The sequence below is a fragment of the Phalacrocorax aristotelis genome, chromosome 22 (genome assembly GCF_949628215.1).
Source record: "Phalacrocorax aristotelis chromosome 22, bGulAri2.1, whole genome shotgun sequence".
NCBI classification, from domain to species: domain Eukaryota; kingdom Metazoa; phylum Chordata; class Aves; order Suliformes; family Phalacrocoracidae; genus Phalacrocorax; species Phalacrocorax aristotelis.
In genome coordinates this window covers 1,723,497-1,743,075 of record NC_134297.1, presented here as the reverse complement: position 1 = coordinate 1,743,075, position 19,579 = coordinate 1,723,497, and the positions used below count along the sequence as shown (strand labels likewise).

The 19,579-nt window shown below is 43.5% G+C and overlaps 1 protein-coding gene across 5 annotated transcripts in view; it reads left to right on the top strand.

The window, feature by feature from the left end:
* NCAM1 (neural cell adhesion molecule 1) overlaps positions 1-19,579 on the top strand; it is a 152,045-nt gene that overhangs the window by 91,508 nt on the left and 40,958 nt on the right. For 4 of the 5 annotated variants that reach the window (XM_075116500.1, XM_075116497.1, XM_075116499.1 and 1 more), the window contains 11 exons: positions 228-446; positions 1,174-1,317; positions 2,188-2,325; positions 2,827-2,944; positions 4,206-4,375; positions 5,208-5,350; positions 15,481-15,631; positions 16,222-16,406; positions 16,744-16,840; positions 17,607-17,777; positions 18,998-19,129. In XM_075116500.1, the coding sequence (XP_074972601.1) occupies positions 228-446; positions 1,174-1,317; positions 2,188-2,325; positions 2,827-2,944; positions 4,206-4,375; positions 5,208-5,350; positions 15,481-15,631; positions 16,222-16,406; positions 16,744-16,840; positions 17,607-17,777; positions 18,998-19,129 (1,668 nt within the window). Of the gene's footprint in view, positions 1-227; positions 447-1,173; positions 1,318-2,187; positions 2,326-2,826; positions 2,945-4,205; positions 4,376-5,207; positions 5,351-11,504; positions 11,535-15,480; positions 15,632-16,221; positions 16,407-16,743; positions 16,841-17,606; positions 17,778-18,997; positions 19,130-19,579 lie in introns of all 5 variants that reach the window. The other variant, XM_075116496.1, reaches the window with a different exon arrangement.

Genomic DNA, 19,579 nt, shown 5'->3' with positions numbered 1-19,579 from the left:
GTATACCCCTTTAGATTATAAAACCAACTTAATATCGTTTTTGCAGGACAGCAGCTGACCATTCACAGTGCTGTGAGAGAGAATTTTCTTTGCTTGCTTCTCAGGTACCAGAAGCCCTTCCCCTGGGTCAGTCTTCCACATAGTGCTGCTGGTTGTTTTTCATTCCCTCTGTGCAGATTTGTTGGGAACTCATTTCAGTTTGCTTTGTTTTCTTTCATTGTCCCTAGTGGCAGGGGAGGCCAAATACAAAGACATTTCCTGGTTTTCCCCTAATGGTGAGAAGCTGACGCCGAACCAACAGCGCATCTCAGTGGTGCGAAATGACGACTTCTCCTCCACTCTCACCATCTACAACGCCAACATTGATGATGCTGGCATCTATAAGTGTGTTGTCAGTAGCGTGGAGGAGGGAGACTCCGAGGCCACCGTCAATGTGAAAATTTTCCGTAAGAGAGCGGCTCCGAGGCTATTTTCTGGTCTACATTTCACATGTATAAGGCAAGATTAGGGAGGCAACCATTTTACCTTACTAGAAAAGGCTGTTCTTAAAGGGGAAGAAAGAGGGTAAAAAGAAAGGGGAAGTGAAGAAGATGCAGCTGCCTTCTTTCTTGGTTTTGAGGGGAAAGTGGGAACTAGGACCTTGGCCTGGCAAGTCATTACCAGCATGTCTAAAGTCTTCTGAATGACAGGAGAGCAAGGGGTGGAAGGAGAAGATTCTAGTGCATCATAAATGTCTGGGAGGAGTAAGCAGAGACAGCAGCTTGTGTGGATGACAGACATGCTATGAAATAAGACTAGTCTTCAGTAAAGAGAATCACACATTCAGCAAGGTTGTTATAATAAGCCACCAGCATGTTGTCCGGCAGAGCCATAATAGCAGCTCCTCCCCTTCCTGCCAGGAAGCTGAGCAGTTCCAGATTCACATTTTCTCTTTCCAGGGTGGACATATCAGTGACTTAGGTAGAGTATGGATTTGGCTCACTGGTGTGCCCGAGAGGCAGGGCTGGGAAATGGGGTTCCTGTGTTGCAGTGCAGTGCATTGAGTCAGGACAGCTTTACCCACCCCTCAGGAACATGAGGATTTCTAGAGAACATATCCTCAGGCTTGAATCAGGAATGTAGCTTGAGGTGTGCTGGAAAGCTGCAGTGACTTTCTCCTTCCATTGTTTTTAGAAAAGCTGATGTTCAAGAATGCTCCCACTCCTCAGGAATTCAAGGAAGGGGATGATGCTGTGATTGTGTGTGATGTGGTCAGCTCACTGCCTCCTACCATCATCTGGAAGCACAAAGGCAGGGATGTTATCCTAAAAAAAGATGGTAAGGCACATGAGGTGTCTTGGTGCTTGTCCATTCAGGGGTCAAACGTCCATCTCCCACCTGGGCTCAAATCAGGCTCATACAAAGGGTTCGGGACATCAAAATGGTGGTGGTCACAAGGGAGGAGAGAAGCAATTTGTACCTAACACTATGTCTTAGGGTGTGAATTTAGTTAGTCAAGGCGCTGTGGTTTGGCAGTGGCAGGACAATGAAGTTCCTACAGGCCATCAGGCTTTGAGACTGGAATAGGCCAAGGAATGCTAGAAAAAAATTTCAGATAAAAGAAATGCCATCAGACAGAAAAGCTGCATGTTGTGACACTCTCCAGTCTTCCTAAGGAAAAAGGGGCTAAAAGCTCCCTGCAAGAACCTTTCCCTTTCTTTCAAAATGCTGCAGATTGTCAGGCTCTGGCGTCCCCCCTGCCAGTAAAATGCCCCTCTGAGCATAACTCCAGTTGAACATTGTTGCCTAAGCTGTGTCTCCCGCATTGGCTTGTCGCAGGCACAAGGGAACTAACTGTAATAAGACCTGAGCTCTGCCACCCTTGGGCCGGAGGGGCAAGTTTCAAACTGCTTTTTGTCTGATACTAATTAAATGTAAATGTGTTTGTGAGTGTATATGTATCTGTTTATCTCTCTGTGTGTACTTACAGTATAAAGCAGCAGAGCAGTTTGCCTGCTACCCACATCTTTATTTCTTGGCAATGTCAGATCCAGTTACGGCAGCATCTCCATTAAATGATAGGAAGGGAAATTTTATTACGCTAAGCCTTGTCTCAACCCAGAAAGGGCAAGGAGAGGAGAAGAACATGTTACTTGTAGTGAGCTTTCCTGAGTATCCTTGGACGAACCTTCCTTTTGTCTTTTCTAGTTCGGTTTATAGTCCTGTCCAACAACTACCTGCAGATCCGGGGAATCAAGAAAACAGATGAAGGGACATACCGCTGTGAGGGCCGGATCTTGGCTCGTGGGGAGATCAACTTCAAAGATATTCAGGTCATCGTAAATGGTGAGCAGCTTAGAGTAAGGCTAGTGTGGGGGCAGGGTATAGCACCTGCACTCCGGGCTGCTGACTGAAATAATACTTTAGATTCATGCTCACGATTTACCATCAGGTACTAATCTTACTCTGCTGTGTCAAATAAAAAGGTCCATGAAATTGACTGTTTACCAGATGTTTACAGGAAATTATCATGTCAAGAGAAACCTTAAGTGTCTCATGACTTAGAGAGAGGTATTGATCTTGATGGGACTCAAAAGTGGTTTTGTCCACAAGACTGATAATTTTTTTGTGCATCTCCCCACCCCCTGCCCTTCCTTCCCTGTGCCAATTGCTTTGAAAAGCTTATGCATCAAACCCGTTGATTGAAACCAGCAGGTGAAGGCCTAAGGGTTTGAATTACTAGTGATGTCTGTGTGTATTGCAGAGGTTTACAGTGAGCCTTCCAGGGCTTGCTCTTGCTACATCTTCTGTCATTTCTAACTTGAATGTGGATTCCTTCTCTTCTAGTACCTCCTTCTGTGCGCGCCAGGCAGAGCACGATGAACGCCACTGCCAACCTCAGCCAGTCTGTCACCTTAGCATGTGATGCTGATGGCTTTCCTGAGCCAACCATGACGTGGACCAAGTAAGATACGTGCAGTGTCCTGATTGTGTGTGAGCATGATGTTTTCACCAAGGCCTGGAAAACCAGGCTGGAGGGAAAGCAACATTTTGACTGGAATAACATTAATTCATTTTCTTCACAAGAAAAAGAATAGCCTCATAACTGAATTGCAGTTAGCTTGTGTTGTAGGTTAACCCCAGTAAGCAGCTAAGCACTACACAGCCACTCACTATGTGCCCTCCGAGTGGGATGGGGAAGAGAATCAGAAGGGTAAAATCCAAAAACTTGTTGGTTGAGGTAAAAGTGGTTTAATAGATTAAGCAAAAGCCATGTGTACAAGAAAAGCAAAATAAGGAATTCATTCATTAATTCCCATTAGCAGGCAGGTGTTCAGTCAGGTCAGCTGTCCCAGCTGTATCTCCTCCCAACAACCTGTGAACCCCCAGTCTACTCGCTGGCAGGGCAGTGTGAGAAACAGAAAACCCTTTGACATTGTGTGTATGCTGTTCAGCAGTACCTAAAACATCACTGTGTTATCAACGTTGTTTAGGACACAAACCCAAAACATAGCACCATATGAGCTACTACGAAGAAAATTAACTCTATCCCAGCCAAAACCAGTACAGCTTCATGGAAAACCAAGAATAACAGTAAAAAGAGCAATTCTTCACTGTCCCATTGCATCCTTTGTCAAGCTGCAAATAGACATGAAGCTTCATGCTGACCAGACCTGTTCTGTGGGTCAGTTTATTATCATCTGTTGCACTGGTGGGGAAACTTAGGCAAAAGTGGGTGCTGTAACTTGTATTTGTAGTGCCAGGAGACCTGCATCTGAAGTCTTTCACTTCATTTCATCAGGTCTAAATTTCACTGTCAGGCAACAATACAGACTTCAGGTACACTGTTCTTGAATTGTGTAGCTTTTGGCGAAGGTTATGAGGACAAGTTGTAGTGTTGAAAAAGCTGATGATACCTTCATACACTGCCTTGATATGCAGGGGCAGAAGCCACCTTCAGTGCTGTTTATAGCTCTTGCATGTAGACTATGTAGTGTGTCAGGAGGTGAAAGATTCAGCTGCCAAGAGCCCTAGGGTAGGAGGGGTTAGGAACAGATCAAAATGTAAGCTTTGTAGCCCATAAGTAAAGGAAAAGATGGTGGTCCCTCTCAACCTGAGGAGTTCCAGTGCAGTAATGCAGTTGTAGCATTAACAACAAGCCTAAAACAAATAGCCTTTGATTGCTTCTCCTCCCCAATGCAGCCTGTGTGCTTTGTGCCCTGCAGGGATGGAGACCCCATAGAACAGGCCGATGATGAAGAGAAATACAGTTTTAACTACGATGGGTCTGAGCTCATCATCAAGAAGGTGGATAAGAGTGACGAAGCAGAATACATCTGCATCGCTGAGAACAAGGCTGGCGAGCATGATGCCACCATTCATCTCAAAGTTTTTGGTAAACATAGTCTTACTGTCCCCCCTTTCCAATCCAGCTGGCTATTGGTAGCTCACTAGTAACCTGCTTGTCCCAGTTAATGCCTGATGTGGCTTACCCAGGGTTGCTTCTTTCCCAGGTAATGCAGCGACCTCTGCTATCATGCTAGCCAAAACAGATTCTGTGTAATTGAAACAGATGCCAACTCCATTCTGCTTCCTCTCTGATAAATTCAGTCCTGTGCGGGGGGTGGTGTGAGATTCACATGCTACTTGAAATATCTTCCAGGCCCAGAGGGCTGAATCCTAATCCAACCAAAGCTGCTAATAAAAGTGTTTTCGGACTTCAGTGGGACTTGCTATAACCTGGAAAGGGAGGTGAACGCCACCCCACCACTGTGTGAATGACCTCAAACTTGAAGGCATGAATCGGCAGCTTTCCTACCTTCCATGAATCTGGGAGTGTAAAGGAGTATAATTCTCCCTATCCCATTCCTTTGCAGCCTTTTGACAAAGCTGCTTATCAAAAGGCTAATTTGGAGTAGAAAGCGAGGTGGAGTAGGAAACTAGGACTGCTCGTTTGTACCCTGTTAAATGGGTTCTACTTCAGATATAGCTTCTTTTAGTCCTCTCTTATAAGCCTCAGCTGTAAGCATGTGTAGAAAAGACCTTCTAGTTCTGCAAGGAGGTACTCTCTTCTCAAATGTCACTCTGCTTCCTTCCCCATGAAGCAGTAAACTTGTGCCAATTTAAAAGTCTTTTTTTCCCCCAATGTTGCTTGTTTCAAACATTGCTGTTGACAGGCAAGCTTCAGTCTGAGCACCAACTGAATGAAGGTTGCTTTTTCTTTTCAGCAAAACCCAAAATCACCTATGTGGAGAATAAAACGGCCATGGAGCTGGAGGATCAGATTACGCTGACCTGTGAGGCATCTGGGGACCCAATCCCTTCCATCACCTGGAGAACTTCCACCAGGAACATCAGCAATGAAGAGAAGGTATAATCCTTCCCAAAACCATGGTCTCATTTGCTGGGATCAGTACAGCTTTATCTGCCTGCCTCTGCTGATCCAGACTGCATGATTAGCTGCATGAAGATGCACATGGAAATCACGGTGATTCCCCTCTCTGTGGTGAGAACACATGTGGTCCTGCACAGACTATCTGCTAAAGGGTCAGCTCTACAGCTGAAGTAATGCCATAGGTGTTCTTTTGCATAAAGAGACATCTCAGTTTATAACAACTGAGAGTATGCTTTTTATTTCCTGCTCTAAGTTGAATTAACTTGAAAAGCAGTAGGCCCTGGACCCTTTTCAGAGGACTTTCCAAAGGGACCTACGGTTGCAGGGAGCTTGTGAAAGGGCTTTTCCCTTCTGTTTCCAAGCTGAGAGGTGGGATTTCAGTGTTTTGCATGCTGCCATGGTGATGATGATATGATATGAGAGGGTGGCAGGTGAAGAGGTGCGGGGTATTATCTCTCAAAGATGCAGTGGACCAAAATGAGCCTGTTAATTCCTTCTTGCCTTTCTGTATTGTATTCTAATACTGCATGTACCCGAAGCACAAAAGCCTGGCTGCCTTTGTGTTCACCTTTTCTGTTAATCACTTCAATACCATTTTGTTCTTAAGGCAAAAATAATTAGCAGTTTTTCTTTTCAAGAGTGCTGGGTTTTTTTATTGGCCACAATGCCCCTTAAGTAGACAAAACTAGGATGTGCTGTATTACTATAGATATTTCGTAATAGTTCCATAAGGTGATAAGAAGGCATAGTTTAGAGCCAAAGAAAGCCTAGACAAAAGTTGGAGTAAGGAGTTGTTGCTTATTAATAATCTTCTAGTAACAGGGTGCTTCAAGGCTCAGCTACCTTGGGCATGCCAGGGGTTCTGACTCAGTATGAAGGCAGCACTTGATAGACTGTGAAAGCAACAGAGGTATCTGCTGTCAGTCATCCGCACAGCTGCTGTTCTACACTATAGCTTCCTAAATGAGCTTTTTTAATTGCCTCCGTGATGTCGGTTCTTCACTATGTTGTTAATGTGTAACTTATTAATCAGGGTGCCAAAGTTTTCCAGCTGTAACATCATATGGATTCAAGGGCTAGTGTAAATTTCTGCAATGCTTAGAGAGAGATTTCCATTGCTTTCAAAGCTGTTGGCTTGGGCTCTCACTGCAGCGTGACTGGGGGACCTGTTTTGACAAGATAAGGTTATTTATGGTCTTGTCTCTGTGTAGGAGAGCAGTGGGAGGAGCTAAGTGCTCTAGGGCTTCTAGCACCAGAGTTTGGATCACAGCCAAGGAAAAGAGTTTTGACAGGGAGAACAATATTAAAACTGAAATAACACTAAATCAAGTAGAAGTCAGTAGAAGAGCCTGTTTGCAGAGTCCCATCTGTCCAGCCCAGTTAAGCTAACAAGATCTCAGTGGCAAAACTGCTAACTATTTTTGAGACTCTCATATATCCTGTTTGATGCTGTTAAGTTGGTGATCAATATTAAGGAAACTGTTAATACTCTGGTAATTTCTTGAATAGATGGGGGAAAATCAAAGGTTTGAGACGCTACTATGTGTCTCAGGTCCTGGTTCAAATCTTCAGAGCAAAGATTTATTTTTTTTTTTATCGTGTAGGATGCATTTTCTAGGCAGAGTTTTTTTTTTTTTTTTTGTATGTGTGTTTTGTCTTTCAATTTTTCCCATTCTCTATCTTGTGCTGTAAATTTAGGTGAATGGTACAGATGTCCAGAAAACCCTCAGGTCAAAATAGCTCTGATAGATGTTCTATTACCTGTACAACTAAATGCATATATTCAGTTTACTAACCACTTATCCCCTCTGGGATAGCACAGGAAAATGGATGGTCTTTGTGGGACAAACAATACTAGTTTTAAAATTATCAAGCCCTACTTTTGAACATGCTTTAGATACTTGGATGCATCTGTCTCACGACATGCTGTTTACTTTTGTAATGATATTTTGGTCCAGATTTTTAAAGGCCTAGAGGTGCCATAACTCTCATGAACGTTTGGTACTTCAGAAAAACCTACCCAAGCCCCCAAACAAACAAACAAGCCAGCGAGGGTTCTTTTGTTTAGGTTTTCTCAGTCTTTGTCCAAGAACAGAAACAGTCTGACATGTTGATGAAGGGCAGGAGGTGCTATAGCCCAAATACCTAGGCTGACGATGTCACAACTACTTAAACATTCCCACACTTCCTCACACTGAGAGACCTGTTCGTATCCTAGCATGCATAGCAAAAGATTCTCCTCTCTATGGCTATGCCCGCATAATGTGGCACCACTTGGACAAACAATCTTTTGGCCTGAAGATGGTCTGCAAAGGTAAGTGGTTGTGACTGCTCCAGCAAAAGCAAATGGTTGGCAACAGTGTACCAACACAGATGAGCAGACCAAACTTCCAGATACTGGCATGGTGGAAGCTTCCTCTTAGTAGTAAACTGGCAGCTTCCATTCTTTTGCCCTGCAGAGTCACAGAGTCACAGAATGGCAGGGGTTGGCAGGGACCTCTGGAGATCACCCCGTCCCACCCCCTGCTGGAGCAGGCACCCCCAGAGCAGGGGCACAGGAACACGTCCAGGCAGGGTGTGAATGTCTCCAGGGAAGGGACCCCACAGCCTCTCTGGGCAGCCTGTGCCCCTGCTCTGGCACCCTCAAAGTAAAGAAGACTTTTCTCATATTGAGGTGGAAGTTCCTGTGTTCCAGCTTGTGGCCGTTGCCCCCTGAAGAGCGAGAGCAAGTAAAATAATAAAAAAAAATTGCTTATATGTGGCTTACTTTGTGGGTGTTGGAACATACTGCTTAGGATGAACTTTTGCTCTGCCATTCTGAGATTCCTGTCTATCACTACTGCAGAACATAGAAGAATTAACAGGCCTGGACAGTCATCACCATGATGGTTTGAAATGGTTTAGCTTCATCTTTCCTCAAGTATTTATTGCTGTGCCATTGTAGGGAGGAGGAATGCTTTCTCTGAATGATACCAGGTGTAAAGCTGATCAAGGTAGTATGCCAGATTCCTCATCACCTTCAGTATATTTCGTGCCCCTTTATAAGACATGTTTCTTCTATTGCTTTAACAGAATGCTAACTGTGATTCAGTAGATAGAGTTTAGATCTGTTGTGTATTGGTGTATACAAGTTCCGTAGTTTTAGTGCAGACATGAGTGTGTTTCCTGTCAGATTTCTGGATGAGGCAATTGCTAACTACTGTTACACACCCTTTCATGAAACAGTTGCGGAGACAGTCCTAAGTTTCTCACCCAGCAGTATAGCTCCTCAGTGTGTGAGGAATAGGAGGGGTAATAGGGGATGCTTTTATGCAGGCCTTTTAACATCTTGCCAGAGCTGGCAGTAGGTATATCTGTGGTGTAGGATCGCACTCAGTACTGCTGTCTGGCCTCCCATGTGAACTATCAAGACCTGCACCATGTTACCATTTTCTTCATGGCAATTCAGAAATAAAGTGAACATTTTCTCACTGGAATGAAGGAATCGAAGAACAGAGGAAGAGATCAGCTCTGATATTCTTCCTTTTTAATCCTAATTAGGATAAAGTTAACTGTAATTACAATTTAACCTGTATAGTGTTATTGGGAATCTTACACCAAGGCTGTCCTACAAGATTCCCTGTTCCTGAAGTAGGAAAATACAGAAGTCTGACTTCTGAATGGATCACAGTTTGAGAGGCCCCTTTAGTAGGTGACTGCTTGTCTGAATAACAGATGTCTTTCTGCTCACCCCTCTCATGGGTGTTTGACACCGCTGTGTGGTGCTACCCTGAGAACAGTCCAATGCATCCTTCTACTTATTTTCAGGATTACTGTTACTGACCAGTAGTCTCTATCAACTCTGTGTTGTTGGCAGCTAAAGCAAATAGCTAAGTTGTTAAAAATTTAGAAATCTTTAGATGAAAACAACTTGATTGAATTCCAGCAAAGTAAAGAACGTCCTTTTTGCTAGGGCATAAGCATTGGGTTGCCAGTGTTGCAGCAGCATATTAGGGCACAATAACCATAAAATGAGAGGAACTCATGCCCTTGCACAGCTCTCTCTAGGTCAAATTTAGCAGTGAAGTAATAAAAATTTTTTAATGAACTTAAAATTAGGTTAAATAGAGAAGAGTCATATACTCTGCTGATGCAAATAAGCATTTTTGCAGTACCTTCAGTAAAGGGCTTCTAGATGTGATGTAGCAGATGTAACATTTCAAAATTTAACATAAGTTTAATCTCCTGACTTTTGTTCTTTTAAGTAGACAATATACCTTGAATACAATTCCCTTTCTTAAATTTGTGTTGTTTTTCATATCTCATGACATGTACATGGGAATATCTTCGGATTTAATAATCCAGGGAGTAGACTACATTGGCAGTTCCCAGGAACTGCCTTGTAACTGAAGGCGCTCCCATTTAATAACTTGCTTCCAAAGGGAAGGGAAGATGCTAGCATGCATGAGTCTCTTGGTTCCCCCTCTGTCCCCTGCATGGAGCTGAGTAGAGCTTGTGTATCTCTTCGTCGCGGTGAGGGAGAGTTAGTATGAAACTCTCCAGGGTGGAGAACAAGGTTCTACCTTTTTTCCCGTCACCCATGAGTGCCATTACAAAGAAACAGCAAACGTCTAGGGGTGTGGGAACAGGCTTTTTTCCTCCTTCATCTTCTTTTAGGTTGACAAGTACTGAACAGTAAAGGATAAATAGATGTCTTTTTTTTTTTTTTTTTTCTTTTTTTCCTTTCCTTTCTTAAATCCCTGTGTGCTGACAGCGTAGAGACTCAGTGAATAGGATTGAAATGGGACTTGCATGGGTATAAGCAAGACAGTTCCCTGGCTAGCCTGACTTGCTCAGGTACAGAGAACGACTGGCACATCAAAAAGGCATTATGCCGAATTATTATGGTTGCCTGTTCAGCTTTCAAGGAACTTGTGCACAACAGGATATGTATACACATAGAGATGATGGGAGTGTCCTAGCCCATGCAGGTATTGGTGAGCTTCTCTTCTGGTGGCTTCACCTCAAGTGTCTGGTTACAAACAAATAACTTGCTTTGATAAAAGACATTCTAAAATGAAGCTGTCTGTACCACATTTTAATACTTAAGCCTCACAGTGTTCACTAGAAGCACTGTGGAAACAATACTATGGTTTTTATTCTCATTTCCTCAGCTTTCATCTCCATCTCTGTAATGTCACTCCTGTGTATGCTGTTATATACAGACATCAGCAATGCTTGTGCCTCACATTCAATAATGCCATCATGGCTGTGATATTAGCAGGTGATTTTTGACTCCTGAACTGAAATGGATCAAGTTGCAATTGAAAGAGAGACCAGAAGAAAAATATTTGACAGATAAATTATAGGGGAAAAATGGAACCCAGCAGCTTTGGTCTTTCTGAATCACAGTGAATATTGTCCACACTATTGTGGCTTTCTCTGAAAGAGAAATGTATGTTTACTGGTAAGGTTTATGCATGTTTCACTGATGCCTGTTGTTTGGTTGTCCCAAGCCCAGTAAGGACCGGGTGCACACATGCCTAAGCATAATGAGCTGGATGTTATCAAGTGGAGGTACAAGGTTCTGCCCTCCTATCCAGGGGGGTCGTACTGTTTCAGTGCCCTGCAGCTCAAGGTCTCCTACTCCTGGCACAGTATGCATGCAAAAACATGTACAAATGCATGATCACATGGATGATATGAGTGTTAATGTTAATCAGTGTGTGTGGGTGGCTGACAAACCAGTGTTAGAAAACCAGTTCTGTAACTATCTGGGATTTAGTGACCTAGGTAATCAGAATCACTTCCCCAGTATACTGGGAACAGGTTTCTAGAAATGGTGAGACATAGCAAGGGAAATAGACACTCAATATGTAAAAACAGAAGCAGTCTTTAGGTATCATTAGCCTTTACTTAATTTTTTTAAGACCAATTTATAGGATATTAAATTCTGAATGTAAATCTAAACTGAGGTTATTTGGGAAACGGAAATTGTGATCACCCCACACACATGAGAGATACAGCTTGGAGCCTGCATGTGCACAGAGCGCAATGTGGTGCATACACTATGATACCTAAAAGCAACCTTTGATAAACTTTTATTGCTTTTTTTCCTGTTGTTGTTGTGTTCTATATCTGTTCTCTCCAGGCTTCGTGGACCCGGCCCGAGAAACAAGAGGTATAAGATTACCAGACCTTTAGCAAACTTTGTAGTTGTTTTGGTTTTGTTTTTTTTAAGCATTACAGATTAACAAATCTCTAGTCCAGTAACCTCGCCAACTAAACCAGCATTAATAATATGAACAAATTAAATATCAATACATAAAAGAAACAGCTTATAGAGTTAGAAGTTGCCTGGCATGTAGTAATGCATTTTGGATGAGCAAACTAGCTGTGTTGGGAGTGAGTAATTCTGATTGTCACCTTAAAAAAAACAAGACTATTAAAAATAAAGGCAAATGTAAAATCTGACAAATACTGCTTTCACTATTTTCTTCTATGCTACCAGTGTGAATTAGATCTCTCTTCTCGAGTTTTAAGATTTAGCAACAGTGTGTATCCTGGGAAGGTTTTTTTTTTTCCAAAGTGTTGTTCTGAAACCAGGACGCAAAGATAGCTGCTTTTGCTCCAGCCAACTCATCTGTTTGCTCATGGTAGTCATTAAGTTTGACCTTCTCTTAAAGAACAACTGCATCATGTTCCATTTCAAAATCAATGCGGATGAATCTTTCACAAGTTATCTTTCTCCAGAAAATGCCCCAAATTGATAATTTATTATTTGTCTTTGATGTGCAAGGGTCACTGAGAGTGCATGGGACAATGGAGTAACTCAGTTCAGTGCAAATGTGGTTTGTTGCTGGTTTATTTCATATTCAGTGCTGTATTCCAAAAATAAAAATGACAACCTATCTTTTACATGTACCTTATTTGTAGCATTCTTGCTTCAAAATGGACCAGAAAGTATGTTTCCAAGCAAATAATAGGGGTCATGTAGAGAATGAAATTAGCTAGCAGAACTGTGTGACACACATTTGTATTTTTAGGTACAACTTTTTGGAGGCTCTGGGTATCCTGACTTCTGCTTTTATTTTTAAGCTGTCTGAAAGCATAGAGGCTGGTGTGGCCTTGATAAAGTGAACCTCTACTTCAGCACTGTCTGCTGTTGTTTCATATGGGGCTGAGAAGATACTTCCCATTTTTACTTCAAAATAATCTATTGAAATAGATTAATTGTGGCAAGTGAAGGGATCACATAATTCAGACCAGTTTGCGTTGAAGAATTTGGAATTTGAGTGGTTGCATCTCTTCAGGCCTCATGTTAATTCCTATTACAGTTGCCGCCATCTCCCCTCCCCCTGCCCAGTGTTTTCACTGTGCTGTCTGTCTCAAGCTTTTTATTAATATGAGCACTAATACTATTAAGCTTGCTGTCTCTAAATTTCTTACTGTGACTGTATCTTAAAATAGCCAAGTGGGGTTCTGTGAGAATGCTGTTGAAGTTTATTGTTGCAGCTTGTGTAGACATGTCTTAAAAATAGCTAGCGTGGGGTCTTTTAGCAGTGTATTCCAGTGGCAGGGAGTTCAGTTCTCCGGAAGCTGAGTGAATACTTGGCACGAAGTGCTTCACTCTTATTAACGCATTAGCTAGTTTAAAGTAAGGAAGTCTCTGTGAGCTTCAATCATAGCATATACGGGTGTTAAATTTTGCTTTCCTTGCTTTGGAGGCACAAGTGCAGTTGGCTGCTGCTTCCTCTAAACCACAGTCAGCTCTACTTACTTTGTGCAGTCCATAATGTCGCAGTTCATTCTGGTCCTGCCTATACCATAGAATTGTTGAAAGCCATATTAGCAGCATATGCTAGCAACACCTTTCCCCCGCCAAGTTATCACCAACAGGTGCTAAAAAACTCAGTTACAGGCAAAATTACGCCTCTGTTAGAGCTTGCACTGGTGATGACTTTCTGGTAACTGGGAATTAGTGCAACCTTACAACTATTAAGACCTGCGGATGAGTTCTGGTTAGTGCAGTGCAAGCACAGAGCTAAGAGAGACCACTTCTCTTCCTTCACTGGAATTCGTAGCTGTGGTCAGGATTTCCAGGTGCTGTTTTATAATGATGTCCACCATGTGGAAACCAAGTGAGGAGGGAGAATATATGACTGTGTGAAATTGTCATGAATACTTGTTTGTGAAAGGACTGAGAAGTCCAAAAGGTGGAGGGAAGGGGGGTAAGTGCATTTCCTACTTGTCTCTCTTCTTCCCCTTTAGCACCAAAGTATCAAAATCCTAGGCCAGCTTTGTACATAGAGACTGTGCCGCATGGCATTGTCAGAATTTGGAGAAAAACACCTGCAGGCGTCTCAGGATCACTAACAGGTGATATAGGGAACCATCACACCCTTTTCTGTAGAGTGGCAGTTGCTACGGCATGAGTTATTGCCAGTGTCCCTTAAGTTGTCTCCCCATGACTATGAAGCATTTCTGTTATTCAAAATCCTCAAAATCAAAGAGGCTGCGTAACGGGATTACAAGTGTCTACATCTGGCTCACAGGTTTCTACCTATCCTGTGGTTCTAGTAGCCAGGAGTTGTTAGCATCTGATGATCCAAAATATGAATAAAGAAAACTAGTAGCGTGCTTTCTTGGGTGGACACTTTTCTTTGGAGTATTTTTCCTGATCTTTCTTTTTCATTACTTGTGCCTTTTGCATTAAGAAACAGAGCTTCATCTTCAGAATCGGTTGCATTACTTGTAAAGTTATCATTTTACCAGGACTGCCTGGCACTCTTTTGTTTGTATGAGAGCCTGACAAAGTGTGGAAGAGGCAGGTGACACTGGATGTAAAATTACCTTTACTGTAATGCTCACGTGCTGGTATTTTACCATGTTTATACTCTTGCCTACTGATGGGGTCACAGAGACAAGTATTTAGAATATTCACTCTATTCATGAGCTGGAAGAAGCTGGGAGCCTCTGCAGATATGGAGTCTTGACATTTATGGATCTTACTGCAATAGTTCCAGAAGTGAGCTGAGTTTTGTAGTCAAATCACAAGTCAGACAAAAGGATAATGAATATAGTCAGCCACTGAAGAAAGATGAAAGCAGAATTTGGTTGTGTAAGATACCACAATGGACTAATGTTGTGTTAAGGGATCTATCCCTGGTTCTAGGAAACGATGCACACAGCACCACATGTACATGAGATACAGAACTGTTCCCAGCGGCACAAGGGACCAAGCACGGGAGAGGGAGTGGAGTTGGTAGCTTGTGGCATTGATGAGGGATTGCAGTAGACCTGCATGCAGGGTAGAAGAGAGAAGAAAAATACATATAATTCCTTTGATGACACAAAACCATACTATTTTTGTGCATATGAAATTTGACTAGCTGAAATTAACTGATATTGGAACTAATAGAGGTAATCACATCTACTTATGGAAACTTTGTCAGTCTCGGAGATCGAGAACACTAGCTCAGAACAGAAAGAGGCTTCAGGCCCAGAGAGAATGGCCACTTGAGAGACCAGAGATGTACTTTGTGCTACAGTTCAGTGCATTTGGCTGATTAACATCCTCAAGGTTTTTACTCATAATCTCAGTACTTGGCCTGTATCTTCCAAGAAAATGAATGCTCTTGGAGCATTAATTACATTAAGCGTGGCTGGCTGCAGCAGCAGGCACAGCCATGAGGGTACCTAATTTGTTCCCTTCTGCTTGTGCCACTTCGGAAACAGAGTAGCTGTTGGAGAGGTTTTCTACAAGAGCATGCTGGCAAAAATTTTTAACCAGAGTTAAGAAACTTCTTCATGCTTGGAAGAAGCTTGATGTTACCTAGCTGTCCTCAGGCACATAGTAGCATCTGATACATCAGTGCTTTGTTTCATTTTCGTCCCTTCTTCTGAGTGCTTTGAATCACTGCAGTTGGCCCTGTGCAACAAGGAATCTTCTTGTTGCTTTTGGAAATGCCTCTCTGCCCATGATTTCACCTGGCCCCAGGTGATCACTTTTGAAGTTCTGAGCACTGGAGAGTTGGTGTGAGGTAGACTTGCATTTGTTCCCATCCCTTCAGTCTGCACCACAGGCTCAGAGCTCAGCCTCTAACTCTCTTTTCCTTTCCTGCTAGACCCTGGATGGGCGCATCGTAGTACGTAGCCATGCCCGGGTGTCGTCCCTGACTCTCAAAGAAATTCAGTACACTGATGCCGGAGAATATATATGCACAGCCAGCAACACCATCGGGCAGGATTCCCAAGCCATGTACCTTGAAGTGCAGTGTAAGAAGTGGAGGATGGGATGGGGAGGGTGTTCATGTGTTTAGAGGGGGGACTGTTTTGATTTCCTTTTCCCGTGATGAGACTGAGGCACCTATGGCTAAGGAAATGTGTGTTGTTTAGATAAAGGACATGGGAAGCAACTTTGTGTGAAATAATTTTGTTGGAGACATGTTGCTGCGTACATATGTGCAGATGTTTGTTCTAGTGGTCTCTAGCTGGGATACTACTTGCACCTTGGGAAGATACTGGGCCATCAATCCGCTGCAGTCCTATTTGTTGGGTGCATCAGAGTTCTTCCCTAGGAGAATTTCCTGGTATGCACTTCCCTAGATGCATAGCATGCTGTCTGCTCCTCCTCCCACACCGCGTTAAGATCAGCCTTTGGGACTGAATAGGTTTCCTCCTTACGTCCTTCAGCAAAAGGCACCACCCGTCGCCCTGGATGGGAGGACAGTTCGTTTCCTATATTGGATTTCCTTCCCCACATTAAACTGGACCCCAGTCAAGGGATCCTTAAAATGAGGCTGACTGGGCTACTTTAGGAGATTGTTCTGGCTCAAATTACCTTTGCAAATGTGTCTGTCTTTCAGATGCCCCCAAGCTTCAGGGCCCTGTGGCTGTCTATACGTGGGAAGGAAATCAAGTGAACATCACCTGTGAGGTATTTGCTTACCCTAGTGCTGTCATCTCCTGGTTCCGGGATGGACAGCTGCTTCCCAGCTCAAACTACAGCAACATCAAGATCTACAACACTCCGTCAGCAAGCTACCTGGAGGTGAGGAAAAGCAAGGAGGGGAGAAGGTATATGCAGCCAGGAAGGCTCAGTGCTATCACAAAGTTTATGTTCCTGATGTTGAAGGAGTTAAATCTTTTGTCAAGGCACCCTGTTGGTAGACAAGAAGTTGCATGGTGTTTCTGGCACATCAAATGCTAAGAAAATCAGGTAATAGAAGTCACCATGTATGCCTTGCCTTTGACTTTCTGCCCTCTGCAGTTCGCCCCACTGTGGACAGTCCTCAGAGTGTCAGCATGTGTACTTTATTGTGGCTTCTCTTCCCAGCAACATGCAGGGTGCATTCACAAAGTGAAAAGGGTTTCCATTCCTTCCACAGGTGACACCAGACTCTGAAAATGACTTTGGGAACTATAACTGCACTGCTGTGAACCGCATTGGTCAGGAGTCCTCAGAGTTCATTCTTGTGCAGGCAGGTGAGCGTCCCAAGCCCTTGAGCTGAGGAGGCAGAGTGACTGTTCTGGTTTGTGTTGGTAGGGTACCAGAAGAGCCAGTTTCTACTTTCAGGGAGACTGTTCATAGATATTTTGCTTTGGGATGGGTTGTAGATAACAAGATCCTTAGTATCTCTGCTTCCTTGTTTCTGAAGGGTCTCACTCTTTTCTGCGCTTCCGTTTTGGCAGAGCTGTGGTCTTTGATTTCTGCCAGCCATTGCATATGTGCATATGTGTGCATGTGTGCTTCTCAGAATCAGCAAAATATCCCTAATGATACAGGTGTAGAGCAAGATAGAAACCCTGTCTACCAACTAAAGAGGCCCAGTTTCTGACTGCATGAGAGACTGAAATGGCCTCTAGTGTCCTGTCAGGGCTGCCACAGAGACAAATTTAGTAATGGTCTAGCTATGTATTGGAGCGCCCTATGGAAGAGACTGTAGGGGCAGAATAGCATCCAGGATGCTTTTGTTACTCTGCTCTGGCTGTCCCCTTTTGAAGAAGGTACTGTAAGTCTCTAGCCTCTTAGAGGAGAGACAAGATGAAGGTTTCTGCCCTGCCTCATTAGCATTCTTAAAAGCCCCCTTAACAGCCTTCCCCTCCTGAGGGAAGCCTCAGGTCTACCCCTCTCCTTTGTGAAGCCATGACAAGGGTCTGTCTGATATTCCCAATTTTCTGTTTTCTTTGCCACTGGAGCTCATTTCCCGCTGTCTTCTGCATCATTGGTTGTTTTCCCTTCCTCCCCTAGATACTCCGTCCTCTCCTTCCATTGACAGAGTGGAGCCCTATTCCAGTACTGCCCAGGTGGAGTTCGATGAGCCTGAAGCTACCGGTGGGGTGCCCATACTCAAGTACAAAGCGGAGTGGAGGGCACTGGGAGAGGGAGAATGGCATTCAAGGTTGTATGATGCAAAAGAAGGTAGGATGATAAAACAAGATGTTACCTCCCCCACCTGCATCTCAAGAGTTTTTCTTTTAGGGGAAAGCCAGAGTGGAGGGTTCCATAGCATTGCAGTTTCAGCTCCTATATTAAGGACGCAAGTTCTTAAACATTTGCTTTGCAGTGACACCTTGAATTTTTGCTTGGAAATGAGGGCCCTACTGAGCTGATGGCTCTATGTTTGTGACAGGGCACCAGCCTTCCCTGCCTACAGAGTGTGTTGTAGCTCTATGTTCATCCCTTCCTTGTTCTCACCATCCTGTCTGAATAAGGTTAAGAACTCTGTGCCTGGTACTGAATGAGGTTTCACTTCTGACTGGGGAGTGACTGTGTGCTTCCTACAGAAGGCTCTTCAAGCCTTGTCTGTCAGCCCCTTTAGGTACTCTTTAGTTTCCCTTGGAACATAAACCCTCCCTTTCCAGGGCAAGTCTAACTCCCATTACGCCCTGTCACATTATAGCAATCTATAGGAATACACGTTGCTTAAAATGTATCCATAAGTCCATTAAACCAAAGGAATTTTGATTTGGGAGGTCTGTGAAGGGGAGAGTTCTATTTCAGAGCTGAATCTTCCACCGCCTATCCTGACTGGAACTGAAATTCTTCCTTTAGGTGCCCACTGGAGTGATGTGGTCGTAGCTAGTCTCAGGTTTATTCTCATTTCTCCCTCTGTGCAGGAAAAATAGAACTTATTTCTTTCTTCATATCACAATGACCCCACTACAGATTATTTCCATCTCTTACACTGTGTCTGACCCCCTTTATAGATTGTTAAAGGAGAGAGATGGGTTTCTCTCCTGCTAAGGGCTTTGCTTTAAGTTGGATTATGCAGCCCAACAGATGAGCAGTTCTAGGTGGTGTGTCTACTACAGTCAGAGCCCCACATGACAATGGTCTTGAAGAGCTTTATTCTGGAAGCTCCTTGGCACAGGCCAAGGGCTGATGCATTCTGGTGTCTACCACGAACTCCACTACATCCCCTCTGGAGGAGCTGTGGCATCTCTCTAATCAGCTGGTTGACACAGAGGTGGTAACTCTGACCTTTCTCTTTGTCTGCACTGTTGATGTGAAGGTGGGCCCAGAAGAGGGCTGCGTTACATGGGGTGAGCATGGCAAGAGTATATGGTAGAATCATGGCTTTTATTGTGGACTTAAAGCCTGAGTCTTTCTTTGCTTTTCCTCCCTTGTTTCTGCAACAGCAAATGTGGAGGGTGTGATCACTATCACTGGCCTGAAACCTGAAACAACCTACTCTGTGAGACTGTCTGCAGTCAATGGCAAGGGTGTGGGTGAGATTAGCCTGCCATCTGATTTCAAGACACAACCAGTTCGTAAGTAAAACTGAGACCTCCCTCTGCTTCTCTGGTTCTTTTTCCTTGCATCTTTCCAGGGAATCTCTGCCATGCATGGATGACACCTTCTTCTCTTGCAGACCTTGCTGCACCCTTTGTTTTTGTTGTGCTTTTTGACTGTAGTGAATTTCATTACTAATTAAAAATCTTCTTTGAAGGTAGGAGGCAGAGGAGTTATTTTATTTGCACCAGTTTGTGCTCTGAGTTACTACTATAAACTTAGTATTGTCAAAGAGAAGTAGCTATGGAATGGAGAGTTTTAATTAAAAGCAAGGAGTTGAGAAGGGCATTGGTCATAGATAATGTAATGGCATTGTCACAATTCAGGGTTTTTTGCAAATCAGAAGTTAAGATGTTCAGCATAGGACTGGCCATGAACTGTGGAAGGAGATGAAGGGAGGGGGATTTCTCTTTTCTGCAAATCACTGC